Raw genomic sequence first — 27,771 nt, forward strand, 5'->3', positions numbered from 1 at the left:
TCGTTATAGCTTTGAAAACGTCTTATTTGTGTTTTATTTGTTTCATATTGAGTTGCTGAGACCGTTAAAAGAACTGGTCCGTATAGCCTTAGGGAGTAAGGTCTTAATTGCCTTTTTCATTTTATTGTGATTTAAACTATAAAACTTTGATCATAAGGTAGTTATTCCAATGAATCTGTGCACGCTGCACCATCGATTGCGTTACCACGCCAGATATCAAGGTCAACCTATATTGTTTACTCTGTTCACCGAGAATGTTTCGAGCTAATTATAGGTATATCTTCATATCTTAATTATATCGTGCATTCACAAACGTGTTTTAGAATTTATGAGGAACATAGAGGTCTACCTGTCTATACATTTTTTGAATTAAATAGATAGATAAAAAATCTTTGAAAATTTTAGGACGAAAAGTAAGCAGGTATCTCGGAGATACCTACGGAATGCCTATGCTTAATGTACCAAATTATGTACAAAAGGTACAGATTTAAGACTAAATTCCTATGCGATGACGAAGGATGAGTATGAATTTACAATATCGATTACAACAGAAACATTCCACAACCTTTAGCTCAAACGGCACTGACATTAATATCAATCGGACCCAACGTTCTTTAGGTGTTAATTTCCCCGACACCCATAAAATAAAACGTCCTAACCTAAATAAAACTATTGAAGTAGTTACGACCTTCTCAAAATTAACCGTCGAACAGCTGACTCGCACGCCGTCTGCATAAATCAGGTCGAATTTAGAACGCTCAAATAATTTAAAAGAAAGTGAAAATGGCTTCCTTCCCGAGTTGAGAATCCGAACGCTCCCGCAGTTCCGTTACGCGCGCGTATGCTTGGCCCATGTTAATTGCGAGCGGCACGAAATCGAAAGTAGTCGTAGAATGGAACGTTACGTTTCTTTGGAAATGTGACCTAATGAGGAATATTTTGAGTTCAATGGAACGTGGACGGGGAACATGCAAATAGGAAATCTATGGGCTCTTTCGTAATCTCTTTATGTGCCAACACTGTATTATTTATAACATTAACAATGGTTCTTAACCTGTTGTGGAGGGTCCTCCAACTGGTCAGTTGTACCTATTCCGTGGAGTAGAACAAAGTGATCCGATTTTAAAAAGTCAAAATTATTTAAACACTCTTGTTTTCGTAGCAGCTTGAATGTGCTCGTAAAAGGTCACTTTTGATTTACATAAACTCATTAATTTATTTCTGCTATACTTATCTACAATTCACTAATGTATTTGATTTTAAAATGTCACCAGTTTAATTAATTCAGAACGCGCCGCGAAGCCGGCTCGTTCCATTCAGTTCCATTGATACCGTATCACCGTGCCGTACCGTGTGTGTTATTGCACAGATAAAATATTCGAAAATATGAAACTGACCTTTCCCATCGATATTCCTGACACTTGTCGACTAATGAAATTCGATATCGAAATCGTAACCTCTCTAACATCGATAAATTCGTTTCGAATACGAGAGTTAGCGGATTTCCGAATGGTATTGCGTAATTCATTCGAGTGGTTCAGGTTTCCGAACGCGATCAAGGTCGCCGGTGTCAAGTACACATGCCATTGTTGTGGCGGGAAAACAGATTGTTTACCGCTTTTTTTAAATAGGAAAAAAAACTGTATGAATGGAGTGATGCAAACTTTACAAAATACCTAGTGTTTTTACCTATTCTTATATCAGCTATAATGTAACTTATAGTACATTTAAAAACAATAAGTTAGTCATTGTCTTCAGTTTTTATGTTGGTATAACTTTTCTCATAATTTATATGTTTCTATAGAGCCGTTTAATTTATGACAATTTTCCTAACATCAAATACAACGTTATTCCAACAATGTTTCGGTAATCGTTTTCGATATTCGATTGTTTCAATCTAGTGATATCCGATACCGGCGGAGCGTGAAGCTCGATTCCAATGCATATTCATGTACATTAGCATAAACATTCTGAACGCACCCTCTCCGTGGAAAAACGTCACAAGTGTCTTCAAACTTCGTAAATCCTTGTGGCGTTTCGTTTTTGATGTAACGAGCGGACGTTCGCGATTTCGTTTTCGTCATAACTCTAGTTTATTCATTGAGGACATGTTTAATTGTCGTGCTTAGGAATGCACTGAGATGTATAGCGAATACCAGCGGAGTGGCTGACGATGGCATTCTTAGCCGTTCCAAGTTTAAATTCATCTATAGATTTTAGTTTAGATTAGGGTATATGTCATGGGACATGATGGGGACAATTTACTTATTGGCGGGTACACCGGGACACTAACCTTCAAACAGGGACATGTCCCTGCGTACGGGGACGTATGGCAACCCAAGCTTTACTCGTAAATGCGTGTTATTTTAAACGTTTTTTTTCCTGATTCCAGTTTCATGATCGCCTACGGAACTGTAATGATTTTTCAACTGATACATATCAGGTGTCAGCTGTAACCTCAACCCATTTTTGCATTTTAAGGTTATAAATTGTATGGAGATGACAGCCGCCACCGTATCCATACTACCTATGTGAATACTATGTATAATTCAAAGTACTCGTAATATTTAAACATAAATGGTTAAGATAGAAAAATAAGGTTGCCTAATATTGGAATGAGACTATTGTATTGTATCTAAATGACTCATTCAGAATTGAATTGTGTCACTATTGCACCCAAAGAGCGTGTGGAAAGTCCATCATTGTTATTCAGTGCAACAAAGTTAATTGCTCTTTCGGTTCGCAATGTGGGCGTAATATTATTGCGAATTTTTCATTTTGATGTACCTAAATCATTAAATATTATCGAAAACAAGATAATTGCGTAGATAAGATAAGAGTCTACTTCCTTCATTATATTATTTAGATGAGTTTTAAATACACGGTAATTAAAGTGTTTGCGTTGCGACACTATGTAGTGACCATTTGAAATGTTTTTTATGAATGTATTTTACGCTGACGCCTTCCTAGTTGGTCTAATAAAGTAATGACCCGGTACCCGGAACTAAAAGTTTGAATTACAGCGATGAATGGAATTCATTCAAAAAGTCGGTATGCTCTTTTGCAGCTGTGTAGATGCCACGCTTAATAAAACAATTGAAAACTTGCCTTAATCATACTCTGTGAAGTGAAAGTTATTAGTATGTATAAGTAACCCCAAAATAGAAATAACTACAATATATAGATCTGGAGTCATACATTTCATTTGATCAGGGTGCCTAGCCAAAATGCCAATCGTTTGCGTCTAATGTCTCTCTGTCGCACTCATATGGAAGACTGATAGAGAGAGATTACAGTTTCGTTTGCTGCGGACTCAAACGATTGGCATCTTGGCTAGGCCTGCATATGTAGTTTTTTCTATAGAACTATTCGCCTGTTGGAAAGCCATTACTTACCGGCATTTAAGATAGGAGTAGGTTACGGTGATTCACTTTTGTATGGAGAAAAAAAAGTTGTAATATTTTTCCTGACTTTGCTCACCAATGGAGTCTCCCCACACTAAAAGCTACCTATTTCAATTTTCAAAAGAATCGAATAACGTTTAGAGGTTGCACAAGTTGAAAAGGTAGAGTGAGAACCCCATACATTCCGTGAAAATGAACTATGTTCTAAAATGACAAAATATAATGAACTGATACTAAAATCGAATGAGAAATTGAATTTTGCGTCTAAAACACGATAAAAGCACTTTTCCTTTGGAAACAGGTGGAAAAACTGAAAAATCTTAATTAGAACATTTATCGAGTAACCAAAATCCAAGTTTACTACTAATTTTAAAATTTATTTATATGTAGAAGGTTCAGTATCACACTACTCTCCGCTTTGATGGTAGCCGCTTAAACCATTTTCTACCCTCCGATGTAGAGTCGTTGGTTATTTGAAAAATCTTTGTTGATATTGTGCAACCTCTAAATGTTGACCGATTTGATTTTTTTTTAACGTATAATATTTTTTTATCAGTTAGAACAAGAATTCGAGCAAAGTCAGATGAAAATCGAAAATTCGGAAAAATGAAACACCCTAGAGTAGGTACGCTCTTTTCTTGAATGTTTGTAGGTACCAACTTTAAAAAAAAGTCACAATACTTTTTCGTCACAGCGACGACGTCTAGACTCCGTTCAGCAGACGATAGCGACCGAGAAGAGCGAAAAGCGTGACGTACCAGCGTCGACGGTTAACTGACCGATTATAGACCTTATATTAACGGTATAAGGTCTACACCTACAGATAGTCAGCTAAGTGTTGCTGTTGGTACGCCGGCTGACACTTTGACTAACGAGTTAAATCCGGTACACAATGCGTACGACTTTAGTACAAAAAATACGCATGTACGACATGCGTAAATGCGTATTTACGTATCACGTTTGGAACAAGGACCGGTCCGGTATCATCTTCGAAGGTTTTGGAAAGGGTATTTCGTAAGGCTTTTCTTAACCAAAGCTGTTGCTAACTAAACCTCTTTCATTTGATTTTAAGCGCTTCATAATACGGGAAAGCTGAATAATACCCGTACCTGAGCGCTAACCTATTGAAAGGATATCGATTAAATATAAATTATAATGCTTAAGCGATTTTAAACTTTCTCTTCGTAAAAATAGAATCAAATGTGGCAGAGCTTGTAATATGGTAACTCTAATAAGAGATATCACAATTTTTGCATGGTGTTTGGCTTAGCTAGCATAACAAATACGGACGCATGGTATAATAATATACTCCGCCTGGTACTCCATTCCCGTCTTTTCTAGGTCACCTAACTGACACGGGCCTACGTCATCATGCGACAGCGCTATATGATAATATGCGATAGCGCTATATATAGCGGCCATGTTGTTGTGACGTAGGCCCGTGTCACTCTGGGAATGGAAGACCATGTTTTATTAGACTATGTACGGACGTTTCCGAGAAAATATGACGGAAAACAATTATGCACTACATTTATCTTCGCGTGTAAGTATAACATTAAACTTATACGTCTTTCTGTAGTTAATGTATGTAAATAGAAAGACAATGGCGTTTAAATAAATTTTAAGTTTATTTGTATTTAAACAGCAGGAGAGAAATGTGTGTTTTGTTTTTAAATATGTACATATTAGTAAGTCGAACTACATATAATTATCGATTCGGATCGCTAAGTTCTTTTATTTAAGATAATGCAGTGCTGAATGTTATTTTTAGTATATAGATACTGGGAGTTTTTCGCCATTTATGAAACTGTCTTGCCGCCGAACTATGTAATTAAAATAATAGTCACACCAAAACCATGATATTCAATTTAGTTTTGGACCATAGTTTGAACTATAGTTGGGTTAATCAATCAATCAATTAATCAATCATTTATTTGCAGATAAATACATAGTAGGTATAATACATGCTAATACAATTTATATTGAAACACTGGGTGGTTTTATGTTGGTAAAATAGTTGAACATATAACTCGTATTTGTCAAATCACAATGATTCAAAGTAAATAACCACAATTGGTTAACAATGGGTGTCGTCATAACTTGGAGGAACCGTTGGGATAGCCCTATTACACATTATCATTCAATGACTTTATTGTCGACGGTCTCACTACGTGATGTGTGTCTTTATTTCTTTTTACTTTAGCACATAACTGTGTCAGTTGTATTTAAATAACTATAATCATCTTCTTTTTAATAAGTATTTCAATACCTATAACGTTTAGTTATCAGCAAAAAACAAGTCCATTTGGATCGTGGGATTCAGGCTTCGTCAAGTGCTTACAAAAACAAATCATCATAATATAAAATACTTATATAGAAGAGAAGTAGAAAGAAAGAAAATCTCTGTTCTACCCTTAGAGCATTTAGTAACTGGAGACGTCATGGCTGTCATTGAGGCTGTCATTTTCTGTACGAAACAGTCTGCCGATTTATGCCGGTGCAGTGGCATAAGTATTGCCAAATTATGCAGTGATTATGGTTTTATACCTACTAACATCACAAAAAAAAATTACAATCATAGGTTATAGGTTATAGGTAAGGTACAGTAGATATTTATTGTGAAATATCCAAAAGAAGTCTATAAAATTCATGCTAAAACAGGTGATTTCTGTAACCTGCTGATGCTGATAAATTACGTCATCGATTTTTGACAATTTTGAACCCCCCCCCCCATCCCCCCTAAAATCATCCAAAAATCATGCTTCGAATGACCCCGTTTCCTCCTACGTCGTACTACCGTCATCCGATGTCCAGACCCCCCCCCCTAATTTGAAATGACGTAATTTATGAATAGCCCCTTATCACCAAGTGACGCATTTCTATATTGTTATTGTAATCAATGTGTTTGCGCTGGTTTTGTGTAACGTGGTAATGAACCAGCAGAGTGACTTGTGTAATCTGAGGAATTACATTATATGTTGGGGGATTTTGAGGGCGTGAGGATGATAGACCACAAGTTGGGGAATCAGTAGGACAACGATATAAAAATACTGATTTATACAGAAATTAATTGGTTTAAGTATTAGAAAACACAATTGCCCCAGTGAGGGCGCCACCGGACGGACGATGCAGTCTTAAATAAACTATAGTCATATATTTCTTGAAATAAATAGCACATGTCTTATGTACTATATTTATTTAAGTAACATTATGTTGCATTTATTACCATAACTATGACAATAATGAACACACCTTTGTCTAAAACAGTAAAATAATATACGAATGGAATGTACCTACGTAAGAACAAATATTTGACAGTTATCACCAGATGGAGATACCAAGGCACGATAATAATAGTACAGTGGCGTTCAAAAGTGCATGGATAGATGTCGACCGTAATGCCTTAATATGACGGTTGAAACATCTCCATGCATTTTTGAACGCCAGTGGTGGTACAAGAGTTCTAACAAACTGTCCTACTGTTGTCGCCTGACTGACGGGACATATAAATAAATAAAAATAAGAAATTATAGTTGAATCACTCTACATTATACCTATTTAAATTTAGTGTTAAGTATTGCTTGAGTAACTTTGTTAGTACAGGAATGTGAACAAATTAGTTTCAACAGGCTGGCCTTCCGCCCGGATTTCCTGCGATGATCTAAAACAACTCTCGGCTAAAATAATAACGTCATTAAAGTTTCGTGATGTTACAACACGATCTATTTAGTGCACATAACTTCAAGTAGGCTTTATAATATATTTTATTGTATGCTTCCTTCATTCCTTCATTCCGTTCGTATTTAACGGTCGTTTCATCATCCCTATTAATATTATAAATACGAAATAACTGTGTCTGTCTGTGTATCTGTCCCCCTTCACTCTTAAACCGCTCAACCGACTTAGATGAAATTTGGTATAGAGATAGTTTGAGGCCCGTGGACAGGGCAGTTTTTATCAATCATTTATCACCACCATCATCATCATCATCATCATCGTCATCGTCATCGTCATCGTCATCGTCATCGTCATCGTCATCGTCATCGTCATCGTCATCGTCATCATCATCATCATCATCATCGCACGTAGACAAAGTCGTGGGCATACGCTAGTTATATACATATATGTATTATATTCAGTTCCATTGCATTAGTTACTCGTAGTACGTAATTAATTGCAAGCATCAAAAGTATAATTAAAATATAATGTAAAAATATTTACCTATAATCAAACGTCCAATAATTAATACTTAAATTATAATAATAATAATAATAAATATTAGGGGACATCTTACACAGATCAAACCTAGCCCCAAACTAAGCAAAGCTTGTACTATGGGTACTAGGCGACGATATACATACTTGTATAGATAAATACATACTTATATACATAGAAAACAACCATGACTCAGGAACAAATATTAGTGTTCATCACACAAATAAATGCCCTTACTGGGATTCGAACCCAGGACCATCGGCTTAGCAGACAGGGTCACTATCCACTAGGCCAGACCGGTCGTCACTATCCACTAGGCCAGACTGCAACTAATAAAATTATACGTATATTTCTGGGTTTAGAAAGCCAAAAATTGGATTTAACCTAGTCTAGACCTTGCACAACTCTACCCTAGGCTTACAGCAATAACCTAAACGTCACCGATAGCACCTTGACCTCGAGGAACCTTATATACCCATCGATAGAACTGAGTTCGAGCACCGCATCGACTAACCGATTAATTTCTATTGCTTATTGTTCTAAAAAACACGCAAACGCTGACCTTGCCTCGGGATTTCTCCTAGAAAACCAGATAACAAAGCGTCCACGTAAACTCTTACGGCATTAACAGAAAGTCTATTTTACCTTGATTGGTCGGCAACGTTTTTTGTGGTTCTGACAGTCTGGTTGAAAAGTCCATGATCGATTCACGATTGTTTCGATTTGTCGGGAATTATAATACAGACGACATAACGAGGACGTCTCCTTGGCCGTGACACTGGCCGTTTGTGGCGTTTTAGAAATAAAATAATTTAAAACTATTAATTGAGCTAGCGACCGATTAATCAGTTGTATAATAAAATTAATACTCACTAACTAGCGCACTAGGGGGAAAAACGTCTCTATCACTACTTTAAGAGCCACACGAGCCTATAGCTGCCGCTATACAATTGAAATTACGCTCTCATTTTAAAACGACTTGCTTAAATTACATGAATCTTGGCACGAACATTTACGAAGCTTATATCTGCCTTGCATATTGCCTAGTTTGCAAAATGTTTTCATCAAGACGACACCAACTCAACTTTAGTTAGCCCTGAGACAAAAATCGCTTAAAGAATAACGAAAATCTCAAGACTTCTTGAAATAAACACTTATCCACCTTTGCGTTGGTTTGTCGGGTAAAAAATTGCATAAAAGCTTTTAAAGGGCCTGTAGCCTACGTCGTCCTTAATCAGGTGGGCCGTACGCTTATTTCCTACCAACATGTGTAATAAACAATGTTTTATTTTCATTCTGATCATAGTCAGATACATGTTAATTGGAACAAAGCTATGTCCATTGTACTTAACCGTAATAACCATAAATCCGGCATACCGTAACTTGGCCATAATTTTCTTTTAACATTTAACTTGGTGCGACTACCATCCTTCGAGGTGTTGTTAAGCATTTCGACCTCGTGTAAAGGCCACACAAGAGAATAATGAATGATATAGACTGCCAATCTGTAGGGACCTTCCAGAAAAGTTTCGGGTACGTGACGCTATTTTTTTAAACGCTTCTGCTAATTAGCATTTAGCATGATAACGTTTGATAATTTAACTATTTACAGTATTTACACAGTTCCGAACCAACGTCTCAATTCTCCAGGAACTTGGTATTAAACAACGTCTTTCTTCCATCGTCCAGTGTCGTATTCTCACTTTCTTTGGACATATTACGCGTCGAGATTATACATCTGTGGAACGACTTGTAGTGCAGGGAAAAGTCGAAGGCACAAGGCGCGGTAGGTCACCAATGCGTTGGTCAGACCTAGTCAAAAGTGCATTCAATGAACCACTCCATGAATGTACAAGAAGGGCTACAGTACGGGAGGAATGGCGACGGATTGTGAAGCTTGCCACCGGCCCTGACATGACGACCACGACCACTCTGACAAGAGTGTGACGACAAAGAAAAAGAAGAAGAAGACAGTATTATACTATAGACGTTTGCGGGTTATTAAGGTGGCGGCCATACGCGTCACGTCCCTGACAGAGTAGACCTTTTTGTGGAATGCCCCTGTACAACTTCACACTCCTCATCAAAATATAGGTATAGAAAGGTCATATACAACAACAACAATTCGCCTCGCACGTATGTACGTAAAACTGTCAACTACCAGTTTAATTAGAGTTATTATGTGGGGCGGCGTAATGTACATTTTTACCTTTTTCTTTCAATTATTTTTATAATGCCAAATTTTTCGAGGGTTGAGATTCAGCGAGATTTGAAAGGTGAAAGGCTAACTATAGGTATTATGTTTATTGATTTCTGTGATTTGTCCTCAGTCTAAAGCCTTCTAGTAAGCTGAGGAAGCAACTTGGTATTGTAATTAAAGTGAAGGTTAAAGAACGATACAAAATAGGAACTTGCTAATAATATCACTTCCAATGATAATTAACGTTACTTTGTAGGGATAGTCCTCATTAATTTCTTGTCTCTGGCCAGCACAATGCACTTTTATCACAAGTCCGGTTTACAAGAAATAACAGAACTAGCTTGACATATCCTATTGTCCTAGTTCGTTGGTCATTCAGAACTAAACCTTGAGTGTTTGTCAATACGGATGTTTTTAGATTAGTCAGGGTATTCCTGTTTTATTTGTGGGCTTGATTGGGGGCAATTTGGTACAAGATCACGGAATACGGAACTCATAGCGGAAGTCGGTTTGGTAAATAGAACCGGATATAGGGAATTAATAGTCGATAGTTTGACTATTAATTCCCTATATCCTTTGTACTGGAGACACATTCGGAGTTTAAAAACATCTATTTAATTTGTTATTGATAGGTATGATACATTTTTCACCATGTACCACGTATGTATGTGTGTATAATTTTTGACGCCATCGATTGTACCAAAGAAAATCCGCTAGTGCTCAATTCTAAACTCTATGCTGTTGATATAAGATCCTTCAGTAATGATCGAGACATTTCTGCAGCATGGCTCGGTCGTAGATGTTACGATCTTTGGTAACGGAAACACTATTGTAGATCAATTTGAGAGCTATTGCTTCTGGTCGTTGAACTTTGAAGAATTCACTAATGTCCATAAACGGTCAGATATTATAAGAGTCTGACAGCCTACTGAGAAACTGATTTACATCTAAAGCAGGCCACTGACGAGCCTTCCAAATGGATGCCGTTACAATGGATTCATCCAAATGGACGGCATCCTAATATTAAACATTGTATGTTTTTCACATTTACGGACCGATTTTGGATTGCAGCCACGCTATTTGGACTGTTGGAAGGCTCGTCAGTGGCCACCTTAAGAGCAGAGGCGAGTGGAACTCGACGGGAAGCTTGAGGTGTCAAAGGCTAGACCGCCTGCGGTCATAAACAATTTTGTCGAGGGGTGTTGGCCGTACAATCTGCACATTCACTGCAAGAATAGGGTACGTCAGCCACCAGACAGCGTATCATCGCTCTCACTAGTCTCACCACTCTGGCCAGTACAAAGTGCATGACTGAAGCCGGCCAGGACAGGATTAATGCTGACTGTACAGTACTTATAACTTTATTTGTAATTTGATCTTCTGCGGCTAATAGTGTACTTTGTTAAGCCCTTTATTACTAGGTTACTTAAGATAACAAGGCTTCTAAAAATAGAACGTAATAATCTTGCACGATTCAGTTTTTTCGCCAACCTTGTGAGCAGTGGGTACAATAATGTCCTAATTATAGGACAACGGGCTTCATATTACTGAATACTTCTTCGTGCAAATACACATACATCGCGACTCCATGGCCTATATTGTTTATAGGGGTGGTTTAATGTACCTATAATATACAGGGTGGCCAAAAAATAAGTGCATTCTCGTTGCCATCCCGGTTTTGGGATTATACTGAGCAACTTTTGCTGTTTGGCTGGTCCATTTTCTATGGGACGGTAATTATTTTTTCGCGATTCGGGGATGGTCCCATACTAAAAGTTGCTCAGTATGATCCCAAAACCTCCCTGGCAACGGGGATGCACTTATTTTTTGGCCACCGTGTATAGTGACATAATATGTATCGGCCACTATAACAAACATCATATTTTCTTAGTACATTCGCGTTTATGATGATACTTTAACACTCTCTACAGTATTTACAGCTTGCACTTACTCTACACATATATTTATTTTACAAACATGGCAGTCGAGGTAGACCAAGCTAAGTTGGCAGCGATTTTGACAGCCCAGACTGCGTTATGTGTTATTTAAACGTCGTAATTTCATAAAAGTTTGACGTTCAAAATAACCCATGCACAGTCTGAGCATTCAAAATCGCTGCCAACTTAGTTTGGTTTAACCTTTTGGACGCCAATGACCGATGTATCCGCACCGTAGGTTCAACGCCAAAGACCGATTAATCGGTCACATATCACAGAGCAACATGGACCTACGTGCATATGCATAAAGTTCAATTTCAGGTTTGACACTTCGGTGACGTGGCGTCAGCGTGACAGCTTTTGTGTTTGACACGGCGTAAAGGTTAACTAATAGCTCTAAGAGATATCAAGCCAAATAAACAAACACTTGACAAGTGTGTTTAGCTCTATCTTGGCCTCGATTAATTCAGAATGCTACCAGATTACTCGTCACCGCTACTTAAACAAGAATAAACACGTCAAAACATCCGTTACTAATTGAAATTATTTCCTCTCATTTGTGTCATAACAGATTATGATGATATGTATCGTTAAGAGCCAACAGGAGTGGTCATTTCTCCATACAAACGTACTCCTCGTTTTCCTCCGTGGTTTTTGAAGCTAGAGCAATGATTTTTTCAACACAGATTAATATTATCAATATCTGTGTCGGACCATTTTGCTTTTTTTGATATTTTTGTTTTTTAAGGCGCTAGAGCCCTTCAAAAATGGCCTAATTGACTATGCCGCAATGAGAGGCGTGGCATTCAAAACTGATATCAATTAGCCAAAAAAGCAAAACGGTCCGACACAGATACTTTCATAATCATTTATATTTCCAAATTTGGTTACGATTGGTTAAGTTTTGGAGGAGGAAACAGAGGAGTACGAAACCTCGATTTTTGAGATTTTTACGCAGGATTTTTCGCCTTGTCCTTATCGCACTACTTTTAGGTGCCGCTTCCGTTAACGAGACGGGTATATTTACCTAAAATATTTAAAACTCAGCTCCTGTTTCGTCTTAAGCTAAGGAGCAAGTTTTTAAGAGGAACATTCGTAGAAAATAGCATTTACTCGGAAATATCCGATATATCTATACAAATATTAGAAAGCGTAGCTTATCGCGTGACATTACAATATCAGGCGAATTAATACTCGTTGTTTTATACATAATTATATAATTAGAGGGTTAAAACGCCCTCTTATACATAAAGAATCGACCCGGTTTTCTACTTGCCTGAAATATTAAATAATCGTATTGTTGTATCGGCTTATCTCAATAAGATGCCTTCTATGCATATTATAATTTATTATTAATGTACCTACCTACTCTTTCATTAGCTATTAGACAAGAAAATAGCCTCAGAAATAGATGGCGATGGCGACTGACTAACGATCTGCCAAGTCTGTGCTTTATTTTGCTACGAATTGCGCTTCATTCCAAAATTTACATAACAATTTACTAGGAATCGGAAAATACCTATTCCTATGGTTACTTTGAAATATCGTTCTTGAACCCGCTGTTACAAATCACTTTGTTTTCAAATCAATACTCGTGTCAAACAATTTCAAAGAGCTGACGAATCTTTGAAAAGCGAACGGATTGTTTCATTTGCGACTGACAGTAACATATTTTTCTTGGAAACGACCATGACACTCGACAGTGTAAAAAAGCAAATACCTACAATGCTTTGGAATCATCAATTGTTATTTAGTTTAAGTACCTTATTCTTGGTGTTCGTAATATAAGTAATGGTTTTACCGATTAACGTTGTAAATTATACGGTCAGACTTAGATGTTTTCTACGCACGCTTTAACTCGTACGTATGGTCGTATGCTGTCGTACATAATTAAAGTTTTCCACAGTTAGTTACAACATTATGCATAATACCTACGACCTACGTTGCAATAACTCCCTACAGCGCACTGCTAGACTATTTCGAACCCTTTCTAATGTTGTTTCGTTTGGTTGTTACAGAGCGAGTCGAGCTACACATCATCGGAGGAGGGATGCGGCGGCGGTGAGCGGCACGCCGTGCTGAGTTACGAGCAGGTGTCGCGGCTCAACGACGTCATGGACGAGGTGGTGGCCATCCACGGCCGCGGCAACTACCCCACGCTGCACGTGCGGCTGCGGGAGCTGGTGGCCGGTGTGCGGGCGCGGCTTGAAGCCCCCCAGGCCGTCGGCGGTGCCGGCGTCGCCGTCCGCGATGTCCGTCTGAACGGCGGAGCGGCTTCTCACGTTCTCGCCGACCGCCCCCAGCCCTACTCCGACATCGACCTCATTTTCACCGCCGACCTCCCCACCGCGCGCCACTGCGACCGCGTGAAGGCCGCCGTGCTCGGCCATCTCTCCACCCTCCTACCCCCGGCTACCCCACGCCGCCGCGCCTCCACTGCCGGCCTAAAAGAAGCCTACGTCTCCAAAATGGTCCGCGTGAGCTCCGACGGCGACCGCTGGTCGCTCATCTCCCTCGGAAACTCCCGCGGACACAAATCCGTGGAGCTCAAGTTCGTGGACACCATGCGACGTCAGTTTGAGTTCTCCGTGGACTCGTTCCAGATCGCGCTAGATTCGCTACTCGCGTTCCACGAATGCGCGGCGCTGCCCATCGGCGAGAACTTCTATCCGACCGTAGTCGGCGAGTCAGTGTATGGAGATTTCCGCGAAGCTCTGATCCACCTAACGGAGAAGTTGATCGCGACACGCCAGCCCGAGGAAATCCGCGGCGGCGGCCTGCTCAAGTATTGCGCGTTACTGGCTAAAGGATACAGGGCCGCGCGGCCAGATCGCATCAAGACGCTAGAGCGATATATGTGCTCGCGGTTCTTCATCGACTTCCCCGAGCTCGGCCAGCAGCGCGCCAAGCTCGAGGCGTATCTACGGAATCACTTCGTCGGGCGCGAGGAGGAGGCCCTCAAGCACCGCTATTTAACGCTGCTGCACGGTGTAGTCCGCGAGTCGACAGTGTGCCTCATGGGCCACGAACGGCGGCAGACCCTGGCGCTGATCGAGCACCTGGCGTGCCGGGAGCTGTGCGCGCGGACGCCGGTGTTGCTGGCGCCGGGCGTGGGCGTGGGCGTGGGAGTGGGAGTGGGAGTGGGAGTGGGTGTGAGCGGCTACTACGTGTGCGTGTGCGCGGCGTGTGCGGCGTGCGCGGCGTGCCCCGCCTGCGCCGCGTCCTACTGCCAGTGCTGCCGCCCGCAGATGTGCCCCGCGTGACCGCGCTAGACCGCCGTGATCAGAGACACGTGATTCTTACCTTCTTTATCGATCGATGAATTTAGTGCCAAATGTATATAATAAAAAATATATGTATATGTATGATTCACTGTCCTATAGGCGAGTGTATATAATGTGTTATTAATTACGCTTCGTATTCTTGGCTGGATTTTTATTAGGAAAAAAATGGGAATCACCAAAGCGAAAAAGACAGGCCGGTAGACTTACACTTCTTTGGCGATTGCGTATATTTCAGTAGATATAATCGAGTGGGTCTCGAGCACTGACGCCGAGCCGGCTCGACTTGCCATTGAACCTCGCGGCCTTCTGAGCCATATCGGTAGCTTCATGTGGAGACAATTTACCCTGTGTCAATTCGAAGTTGCTCACTTTACTAGTACACAGATCAATTCTCAACAGTCAATTCTCCCGCAAGGCCTCCATGGTAGTAACCGGGAATCTACTAGCTAGTCACTACTGATCACCAAAGCGTGGTGAAGAGTTTAACTAACTCTGATTGGTTATGATGGCAGTATTACTGACTATACTATTAGTGACCTAGACTACCAACCCCGCACTCGTTTGCTAATAATTCTAATCAACTATTGTAATGTTAGCTAGAAAACTAAGCAGAACGTATTTAGCCAACGCTTGAGGTCAAACGTGAAATAATTTCTAGTCGTACTCCTTTCGTGTTGATAATTTAATATGTTAGCAGTACGAAAATTATTTTCCACGAAATATAATGGATGCATTGTTAGGAATAAGTCCGAGTCGATGGTCTGCCTATAAAAAAAAGACTAGTTAGTTATTATTAAGCTTTGTATGTATAAAATTGTCTCCATAATTTTAGTGGCATGTCTCTCAAAAACCCCGCTCAAATGTCAAAGGCGTAACTTTGACTGGAGCTTCAACTAGACTGCTTTGGAAGATAACGATATTTCAGTAGCAACTAAAAGCTAAATAGAAACAAGTCCGGCCTTGTCATTGGCCTTTAGAAACGTTTAGTCGGGTCTAGGGACGAACGAACGTTGTTAAACAAGGAATCGCAAATGCAGACAAAGAATTAGGCATAAACTGTCCCTGCGTGGACGGCAGGCGCGGCCGGGACGCACTTTACGACATGCCTACATATTTGTGAAGCGCAAAGGAAACGCAGAGGAGTTTAGTGCTCGCCCGGCTGCCACGCGAGATGTACTGAAGACGTATTTTATTACTATGTATTTATATAATATAACGTGTATACATTTGTCTTGATCGCTCTAGTATTGTATACGGCTTGGCATACGAGAGTAACAAATTAAGTTAATTATAAAAACAAAAAAGAGAAAAAGCAAAAAAAGACTAAGGTGTGTACAATATTAAAGTCCACTCTTGTTATTGATAGAGATCCATTTATGAATATTTTAAGAATATTTACAAGTACTAGAAGTCACGTCGAGAGCGTACTTATATGGCGTTTCAACTTTTAACATTTCATCAATTACAGTAAATATTGTAGGTGGTATGAAAACATGTGATTTAATTGTTGTAGAGTAACATACTGTTGTCGATGATTATACTTACATACATTATAATGTAGATTAAATCCAATAGAGAGATGTACTATTATTGTTGTATTTTAATGATATATAGATATACGAATGATTGTGTAAACTGTGTCCGGCCAAACGTGCATGTCTTAGATATTTTCCAATGCATATTCAAATAAAAAATATATGTATACACATTATTGCATGGAACTCTTGAATAGGAAGTAAGATGTTTACATATTTTTGATTAGTCGAAACGACATCCAGAGGAATCAAGTACAATGGCTCCTAGAGTCACTAATGTTTCGGGCCTACTCCGCGAGGACGAATCCGACTTGCTCACTATCGAACCAAAATTTGAGATCTCATTTTTTTATTCCCTCAAAATATTTCGAAAATGTAAGAACATGTTCAATTTATTTTTAACTCGTACTTTGTACTGTCCGCGGCCCTTGTTAGGGTCAACACTGGATTCATGAACTATTGATCAGTTTGTTTTAAAGTGGTAACTCCTAAAATGAAGTGTAACCTACCGCGAAAATCAAATATAGAAATTGCGTTACCTGCCTCTCTATTATTCTTGTATACCTATTCGAGCGATAGAGAGGTAGATAATGAAATTTCGATTTCGATCACAAACTCGTTAATACCCATCAGAGATCTACTAATATATTAAGGATAACAAAACTTAGAAAATCTCATCGAATCCAGTGTCCCGTGGCTTTTGCTCTTGTCATGACTTAAGAATCACGAATTATAAAACGCTTTTCAAATTCTCAACATTTTAATTTACGAGAGGTGTATTGATATTATAATATATCAAGTATTTAGAAACGTGTATATTTCCTAAGTCATTGAGGGCGAAGTGGAGGAAAAGGGTCCGTTGTCTCCCCGCGTTCGTGTCATTTCTCAAGTCTAAAATGTCATTAATATTTGGTAATAATAGGATTTTCGGTTGAACTTCAAAATGGCGAAGGCGTACGAAGAATACTTTCTTCTTTTCTGCTCATTAATGTTGTTTAAAGTGTAATATTGATAGCTTATTATGCAGAAATCTAACGCGTCCAGCGTGCAGCTAATGAAGAATTTTAATCTTGAAACGCGTTTAACCATTATTTAGTCAACACCCGGCAATCCATTGTAGCTATTTGTAAAGTCCAGAATATTACTTTACTAAGAGCAATCACCGTATAACGTCATGCTCAACGAACACACTTTTGATATTGGCGAAATCGTTGTATAAATTGTATCTTCCAAACTTGACGCTGGCAAAATTGTTCCACTAGACAGATGCCATTTTTTTTTAACTGAACTGAACTAGGTAATGATAAGTTCATTACGCAGTATCTTAGACTAATAGACGAACGCAGTGGGACGTCGGACTAGTCTGTACTTAGAAGTAAAACAAGTACATAATTATAACTAACGAAATCTAAACCATATTCCATTTGTACCTAATAAGAGTGAATGTAAGTTAATTATATCACTAGTTATACCTCTCGGAATCGAGACAGGCGTCTAAGTTGTGATTTGTAGTCTTTTCGACAGGTCTTTTAACGTTATATATATTGAATATTATCATATTTTTAATAACTGTGATTATTATATCTATATTGTAATCTATTATTGGCAGTACCCGGTATGAACTACCTCCTCGCTTAAACTAAAATTCTGATAAATCGTGCTTGTATTGTATTAGAAAATATATTTTATTACCGTTGTACAGATTCAGATGATTATTCCATACATTGTAGGTTTCAAATAGTACAACTTCAGTCTTTTTGGTACATGGCGAAGTGAAATTTTAATGCAGTGCAAAAAATTATCAATTGATACATAGTTTGAGCCGATTTAGAGAATATTTTATATTCAGGAATTACTGTTGTTTAACTGAGAATAATGTATTTGAAATTATATCTAAAAGAACAAGTAATTGTGGTATTTTTGATTAGATGAATGAGTTTACGAACGGCGAAGTCAATGCCATTGTTCAAAAACAAAAAAGAAAATACAAATTATTCGGCCAGTATTTTTAAAACTGAACTTTATCACTTTGACTTAATGATTACATTCTGTAATACATGTTGTGAAGGTTGATTACAGTAATCAATTTTCAAGGTCATATCTGGCACTTTGCACTAGATTAAATTCAGCAATAGCTCTTCCGTAGAAATATTTCGTGACGCTTCCATGAAACGGTCTAAATATTTTGGAAATGTTTTTGCAAACGAGAGACATTGCGGTTTATTATAGGGTTTTATTTTTCTAAAGTTACCATCAGTTTTCAGCTAGCCTTTCTGTGTATGGTTAATTTTATATTGTGCACGTCACGGGGCGTCTGCGTACTGAGTTTGTTTGATTATTTGTATATATTGTAGGGGTAGAGAGAGACGAGGCGATATTTGTTTGATCTAATGTGAGACGAATTGTGTTTGTCGATTTCCTTCTAAAATGGATTGGCCGCTCTGAATATGTTCATTTTCCGCAATCTACGTCTTTATGTTTGATTATAAACTTCAAATAAATCAAGAATATTACTGGTAAAGTAATATTCCGTATATTTCTCTTGATCTGTGTCGTAATATAAAGGCGTACTTTGTAACGCAAGCACGTTTGACGTGTAAACCCGGTTTTGCATTTAAAGTGATATGATATACGTTGGAAAACGCCATTAGCTCCTTAACCGATGCATTTAAATCATTTGCTCATTACGCAAAAAGCTTTGCAATTAAAATTTAGAATTCTCATTAACTTAAAATTGATTGTTAAAGCCAGTTTTGGAACTGGCCGTGATGGTATTTGATCTGTTGGGCTTTAAACAGGCTAATGATGAATGTTTAAATCCGCTAGGTAAATACGGTATTGGGTTAGAGAAGGGTTTGCGAGTTATAAAAGTATTCTTTAGTAGTGTAAAGTACGCAGGCGCCTACATAAAGGCGTGGCTACGTGGAGTTCTTCATTGAAACAAATGGCAGCGACACGGTGAAAATCCACTTTGTTAAAGACATGGCACAGATCGTATCGCTGTCGTTTGGCACCTTGGCTGGGTTATTCGTACTACTTTTATGTTAGTGTTGCTACAGTATAAGGTCAGCTAGGGCAACTAGGGGACAAATGCAACTCATCATCATCATTGGCCTTCGAGTTATTACAGACTATACAAGCAGTGTCAGGTAGGAAGACAACGTTTTTCGTGGCTGTGTAAGCCAATACGGGAGCGGCAAACACGACCACAGGCCTGGCAGGTGTAATGTGCCCGTGGCGAGCAGGTGTCGGGCTGATGACAATACTCTAAAAATACAAGAAGTGAGTCTAGAGCTAGAGTACTTATACCATGGGTGAACTCTCTTTTATGACTGGCGAAAGTGTACCATGAAAATAAGTGGCTCTAGCTCTAGACTTGTATTTTTAGAATAGTTGCATTTGCCCCATAGTTCCAATTGTCCCGGCTGATCTTACCGATTTGTTTACCACGTTTTTAATATATTAACACAACACAATTGTAATAACATTTCACACATTTGATCTGGATTGTTATGTATATGATTGTCAAAAGTGACGTTTTAGGGTTGAAGAAATGTCACTTTTGACACTGACAGATCATATTTATAACAAACCCAGGCCATCATTATAATCTGTTACTCAAATCAGATTATACCTCAAGGTCTTGTTTGTCATAGGACGTATAAAAGTGTACAGATACCCAACTCGGTGGTTCCGCAGGCCACGCAATGCCGACTAGTCGCTCATATGTTACCCGCGCCGGTCGGCATACAGACTCTCTTTAAGACATACGAGTAGCCTAGCATATATAGCCTAGTTTTATCAAATATATTTACCTAGTTATTAATTTCTTCCGTCGCCCGCTCCGGGCCGAGCTACACTGTTGTTGCGATGTTTAATATAAGTACTATATTTGTGAGGAGTTTTAAGATTGTAAATTTTACAGAAAATTAAATAAAAATGTTGTGAAAATAAATTATAAAAAAGTGATAAACAGTGATGATTGTCTTTTATTTTTATCCCAGATATGCACGGAGCTTATTACGAATGCCATTACAAAGTACTTACGTACTAATTATCTTCACGTTAATTAATACGTTGTAAAACGGTTTTGTTTATATATTTCTTCTTCATAATAAGCTCCTTAAACGATAAAAAAAACAATGAACTTTAAAATCGGGTAAGTGCGAGTCGGACTCGCGCACGAAGGGTTCCGTACCATATAAAAAAAAAAAGCAAAAAAAAAACGGTCACCCATCCAAGTACTGACCACTCCCGACGTTGCTTAACTTTGGTCAAAAATCACGTTTGTTGTATGGGAGCCCCATTTAAATCTTTATTTTATTCTGTTTTTAGTATTTGTTGTTATAGCGGCAACAGAAATACATCATCTGTGAAAATTTCAACTGTCTAGCTATCACGGTTCGTGAGATACAGCCTGGTGACAGACGGACGGACGGACGGACGGACGGACGGACGGACGGACGGACGGACAGCGAAGTCTTAGTAATAGGGTCCCGTTTTACCCTTTGGGTACGGAACCCTAAAAACTACAAATAAAGCATAGTTTCTGTAATAAAACTTTGCCCTCAGTTGTCAGCTAAAGAAAAGGTACATTTTCATACTAAGATAGTATGACAAATGGAGTACATAGTTATAACGTATATGACCATGTTAGCTTAAAATCATACATTTATGTAGGGTCGCAGTTTGAAAATTGTATTCTTGTAAGTACCTATCTCGTATCTGTTAGCTTCACGGTTCTGACCTAACCGTTATGATAACTTAACTATTATTGTTGAATTCGCAATTCAAACCTGCTACATTACTGGTTACTAATTCATGGCCACGTTAATAAGTAGCCGATTAGATTATAGTAATTATCAAACAATGCATTTTATTACCAAGCGTTGTTTTAACATTTATAAACGTTTATCAAGTTATGCGTTAATAGCTTTGCGTATGTTAACACTACTGATAAAACTAAGAAGCTGATGTTTAGCGTGAAGAGTTTGATAACTAAGCTTTTTAAATTCAACGTCCTATAATACGAATTTCTACAGGTAATTAAGAGGAAAGGGGACGGCCGCATCTCCATACAAACGTAGTCTCCATTTTCCTCTTTGGATATTGACATTATGGAAAATATTTTACATAATTTGATGTATATTAACTATAGCTATGCCCCTACGTTTGACTTTTTTAGATTTTTTGATTATTGTAAAAATTAGGGAGCGAAAAACAGATTTCATTACATATTTTAAATGCTGCTAGCTCTTATAATAATTGAAAATTCGAAAAAATTCAAACGTAGGGGCATAGATGGTGTTGATATACAACAAAATATATCAAAATATTTTCAATAATGTTAATAGGTATCCAGAGAGGAAAACGAGGACTACGTTTGTATGAAAAGGCGATTTCGCGCGGGTCATCCACTTTCGTCTTAAGGCAGCTGCCATACGCGTCACGCCCCGACAAAGTAAACCTATTTCTGGAACTATCCTTTCGATTTAGCCTTAAAATAGAGTTTAGCTAGTCTGTCACTACACCGCTAGAAAAGTTCCACAAACTAAGACCAAAACAACCCGGTGAATACCAAATGCAAGCACTTATGTCCACTCGCTGCATAAACGGTCCAGTGACGTCAACTCTCCTATTTAGTGGCCGATCGGAATATGGTAAATAAACATGGCAACGGGACCGCGGCCTAAATACAAAAATGCAATAGTTATAAGCTTAGAACGAGTGAGTTGGCACGTAGCAACTTACTCGGGCATTTTTTTTAATCACTCGCAACATGTTTCGGAGAGTCTAGGTTCCTATTTTCAAGCACTAATAATGTACCGCGCTGCCCACGATATTGCGCAACTCTCTTCGGCTTAGGCGACAATCATAGGTTGGAGCGAGGCACAGCGATCGGACCTATCATTCCCACTTATGGTTGTTGCCTTAGAAGCCAGTCGCGCAATGTCGTGGCCGCGCACCAAAAATATGTCGCGCGATTGACTAAAAATATCTACGTGAGTTAATCCGAAAAACCTTAATCTTAGATAATAATTACTCAGGACAGTTTCAATTCGACCCAGTAGTTTAGAGGTTTTCAGAGCGAGTTTTATTTCTTTCCGGTGCATGCGACACTAAACTCAAAATACACCAATCCTCAAATACTACCAATATTAAAAAAAACTATTCCCATAACGAATGAAACGCAAATTAACTTAATGCCAAAATGAACCGTTCTCGATTTGCACTTTCCCCAATATGGGCCAATTCCAAATGGACTGAAGCTCATAAAAACCGATACACAAAAGGCTCTTTTCCCAAGCTAAGTTGGCAGCGATTTTGATAGCACAGGCTGCGCATGCGCAAGTGTTATTTGAATCGTCAAACTTCTATCAAATTATGACGTTTACTTGAAAATCTATTAAGCTGCCAACTTAGCTTGGACTGACTCAATAGGTTGGGGCACAAGGGCACATCCAGATTTTTAAATGAATGCTCTCTTTTCGTTTTGAAAGGAAGTTAAACAAGCAACTGTAATAATTTAATGTAATTTTAAAACGAAATTGTTTTCATATTACTTTATTTCATTCGTTCAATTACCTTTTATAAATTAGTAAAAGTTTGCCTACTTGTTACCTCTGTAGTAAATGTTGCATCATCCCCTACCCCCCCCCCCCCCCCCCCCATCCATCTCCTCTCCGTCCATTAAGTATGTTTGAGAGTCCTAGCTTCAAATGAAAAAATACCTACTGAATTATACAGGAAAGAAAATTATGGCATATTTAGTGTTTTTTTTTTCGGTTCAGGTTCAATGTTCTTTTACAAAACAGGGACTGGTTCTGTTTGGTGACATTTGGCACGGGCTCCAGATAAATATTAAAGTTGATCGTGAAATATTTTTGAGGAAAAGTGAACATCTACGCAGTAACATTTCAGACTGATAACACTTGTGATACTAAAATCCTTCAGGCCGATTAAATTTATCTAGAGATTGAAAAAATTATATGAAATTTGGTGAGGAGGTAGTTTGAGTCCCGAGGAAGAACATTGGATAGTTTTAATGAAGTGCACAGCAGGTGCTAGAAATATGTACCTATTACGTATACAAGCCTAGATTGTGTCATGAATTGATTTTAAAAGATTTTTAAATCAGCCTTAACTAACAGAGTGCAATAAATTTTTGAAAATTTTTCGAACGGCAATGGATTGCGTAAGGTAAACGTACCTACTAGTGCTCGACAAGCTAATGCCCAATAGATGACACCTTGCTGTCACCTCTATTGACTTACGTTTCAAGATGACATCAAGACATTTAGGTACTGGGACCGCGTCGAGCACCAGTACGTTTACGTTTGTCATCACTTGTGACAGTTACGAGTATGAAGTTGCGTCATTAAGTACGACGCGACGTTTTGAATAATAACATTATAATACATTGCGTGGTGAATTAAGTATTTTACAATGAAAATAATTCAAAAAATATTTTTTTAATTCATTTGGGCCAATAGAAACAACCCTTAAATATGTGACCCTTAGAATGTAATGTAATTTTGTAGCCGTATAAAAAATACGCGCTGTATGAATTCGCTCCCGTGCGTACAAAGCGAGCGAATACAACTCCAATTTAAATTCAATACTCCAAATCCCGAAATACCTAGAGCCTCTATTTGGCCGTTTGGCGTAAAATTTTAATTAGAATAAAACGTTTATACCAGGTACGGCAATAATCATCGCAACACCAATTAATTGACCTTTGCATGGTTGTAAGGCGAATCAGGTAACGATAACGAACACGGGTTTGTAATAACAAACACTTCCACTAATCACTCTAAACTAGCTCTTATCACTTAGCCACATGGTCGGGATTCGTTTTAGGTACGTGTTGTGGATAAACAATAACAACGGAGCATCGCCTGAAACTTGCCCTGTGCGTTATCGAATGAAAAAAATAATGAAAGTGCCTGTTGTCGTATTAACCCGATGGGTGGCGTTGACTTTCGATATGTCAATATAACTTTGAACCTGGGTACCGTCAACCGGGGTGAACAGAGATAACGGGGTTAATAGAGATCAAAACCGGAAATAACATTTACCTGTCAATTTCTTAAAAACTAGCCACACAAATTGTACCATGCAAAATCTACTCTTTGTATAAGAATCATTCAAGGCGATATATACCTACTAAAAAAAATATATTTGAAATAGGACCTTCCCAGTAAATTATTCATCTGAATATATTTACGAGAGTACAAGAATAATCTTAATTCTGAGAATATATGTAAAGGCATTAGGTACCTAATCTTTTAGAAAGACATATTTTATCCCACGTACGTGTTTAGATTTCTCCTTGCTCTTTTTTTTGTTTGTACTAAGGTTGTAGCTGACTAGTTATTAATAGGTTTATAGCTTATCTTTGAATACATATTTCTTTAAACAGTGTATCATTAGTTGTATTTTATAGTTCGTTAGTTGTATTATATAAAATTGTTTATGTCTTGTTATTATTTTTGCTTGTATGTAAATTCAATGTTGACGTGTAAAAGTGCCCTTGTGGCCTATTTGCTGAATAAATGTTGATATTTGATATTTGATTACTAAAATATATTAAATAAGATCTTGATAACGTAAACAAATGAGAATTTAATGTCAACGGACCAGGATTACTTGTTTATCATATAATTATGATAACCAAGTAATTTCAAATTATGTTTTTTTATCAGTTCGTCCCTAAAAAATCAGCCCTTGTATCATTCACGCTATGACAGCACAATATTTTTTTAAAGCCTGTACAATAGGTAATGTATTTGTTAAATATTATCCCCGCTACTTTTTGTCGTTTAATACTTATTACTCCGATAAGATTTTATTTAGTCTTCGTCATGTTGTGGTTTTTCAGTTGTAGAATCTGTGCGGAAATAGAAGAGTCGTGGAATGTACGGGGCGCGATAGATTCCACAACTCTTCTCTTTTCGAACAGACTCTACTAACTTATTTTATTTACTTTCAGCTTCAACGGAAATCGGAAAGTGGATCAAATTTAGCTTCCAATGTTTGACCCACGCTTACTAATAACATAAGTACATACTCTACTAACAGGGAAAGTTAAATAAAAGCTTGCGAAAATTTCGCGGTTTAACACACAAAAATGCCAAAAGAGGTTGTCAAAGATGTTTTAAAATTATTTTAAAAACATTTACATCAACAAAAGGACGAAGGATTGCTGAGCATTCGATAAATTAGTATGTTACTGAAAATCTGCAACTTGGTAGGCAAAATTATATTTATATTTATTAAATACTAGCTTTTGCCCGCGGCTTCGCACGCGCAGTAGAGTTTTTTTAATAATCTAAATCTATGTACTTTAATGGTTTTAGGTATTTTGAATGTAAACAAACCGTTTAAGATGATAATTATTTTAAAAACGATGTTTGTGTACTGTTCAATTATTAGAAGGTATTTGTAATCTTATAATTTTGTAGCTCAAAAAATTTACTTTAAGGGATTGAACTCTCAAAAGTCTGGATGACGTGTGGCTGTAAATCAGCGTGTATGTTACAACCGTCTATGCTATCTTCGTAATTAGCATTCCCCACCAGGGGCCATAGTTCACGTCGGCTACGTTATATTTTAATTTTGATCCCATTTTTGTAATTAGCGTCCCACAAAACCATGGAAATGATACCCATATTGATATATTTTGAAATTTCAACCCCATTGCACCCCCACCAGGGGGATGATTGTTCACTTCGGCTACGTTAATTTTAATTTTGATGCCATTTTTGTTATTAGCGGCTCAAAATACTATGAAAACGATACCCATATTGATATTTTGAGATATCAACCTTATTGGGAACTTTTCCCCCTCTTAGGGGTTCAATTTTCAAAAAACCTGAAACACGTGTTTACTCATTTATCTTTAAGAATACTCCTGTGAAATTTGGAATAAAATAGTCTAACTTATCTTGTTTCCCCATACAAACTCTGGACCCCCATTTCACTCCTTTAGGGGATGAATATTGAAAAATCCTTTCTTAGTGGACACCTAGACCTTATAATGAATCTAGTTGCCAAATTTGGACTTTCTAGTCCCAGCGGTTTGGGCTGTGCGTTGATTTAAGTCAGTCAGTCAGTCAGTCAGTCAGTCAGGTCTTTCACGTTTATATATTTAGATTATATATTTAAGAGAAGGTATTTGTAATCTTATACTTTTGTAGCTCAAAAAATTTACTTTAAGGGATTGCATTCTCAAAAGTCTGGATCACGTGTGGCTGTAAATCAGCGTGTATGTTACAACACTTACAACCGTCTACGCTATCTTCGTAATTAGCATCCCACCAGGGGCCATAGTTCACGTCGGCTACGTTATATTTTAATTTTGATCCCATTTTTGTAATTTTTGTAATTAGCGTCCCACAAAACCATGGAAATGGTACCCATATTTATATTTTGAAATTTCAACCCCATTGCACCCCACCAGGGGATGATTGTTCACTTCGGCTACGTTAATTTTAATTTTGATGCCATTTTTGTTATTAGCGTCTCAAAATACAATGAAAACGATACCCATATTGATATTTTGAGATATCAACCCTATTGGGGACTTTTCCCCTCTTAGGGGTTCAATTTTCAAAAAACCTGAAACACGTGTTTACTCATTTATCTTTAGGAATACTCCTGTGAAATTTGGAATAAAATAGTCTAACTAATCCCACAAAACCATGGAGATGATACCCATATTGATATTTTGAAATTTCAACCCCATTGCACCCCCACCAGGGGATGATTGTTCACTTCGGCTACGTTAATTTTAATTTTGATGCCATTTTTGTTATTAGCGTCTCAAAATACTATGAAAACGATACCCATATTGATATTTTGAGATATCAACCCTATTGGGGACTTTTCCCCCTCTTAGGGGTTCAATTTTCAAAAAACCTGAAACACGTGTTTACTTATTTATCTTTAGGAATACTCCTGTGAAATTTGGAATAAAATAGTCTAACTTATCTTGTTTCCCCATACAAACTTTGGACCCCCATTTCACTCCTTTAGGGGATGAGTTTTGAAAAATCCTTTCTTAGTGGACCCCTAGACCTTATAAGGAATATAGTTGCCAAATTTGGACTTTCTGGTCCCAGCGGTTTGGGCTGTGCGTTGATTTAAGTCAGTCAGTCAGTCAGTCAGGTCTTTCACGTTTATATATTTAGAATA

General features: G+C 38.0%; 1 protein-coding gene across 1 annotated transcript in view; it reads left to right on the forward strand.

Annotated features, from left to right (window-relative positions):
* Nucleotides 1–19,311, forward strand: part of LOC134792386 (terminal nucleotidyltransferase 5C) — a 43,720-nt gene extending 24,409 nt beyond the window's left edge. Inside the window, exon 2 of the mRNA XM_063763679.1 lies at nt 13,775–19,311. Within this exon, the coding sequence (XP_063619749.1) occupies nt 13,775–15,019 (1,245 nt within the window). The 3' untranslated portion in view covers nt 15,020–19,311. The remainder of the gene's footprint in view (nt 1–13,774) is intronic.
* Nucleotides 19,312–27,771: the final 8,460 nt, after the last annotated feature.

This window comes from Cydia splendana, chromosome 7, assembly GCF_910591565.1.
Source record: "Cydia splendana chromosome 7, ilCydSple1.2, whole genome shotgun sequence".
In the NCBI taxonomy this organism is placed as follows: domain Eukaryota; kingdom Metazoa; phylum Arthropoda; class Insecta; order Lepidoptera; family Tortricidae; genus Cydia; species Cydia splendana.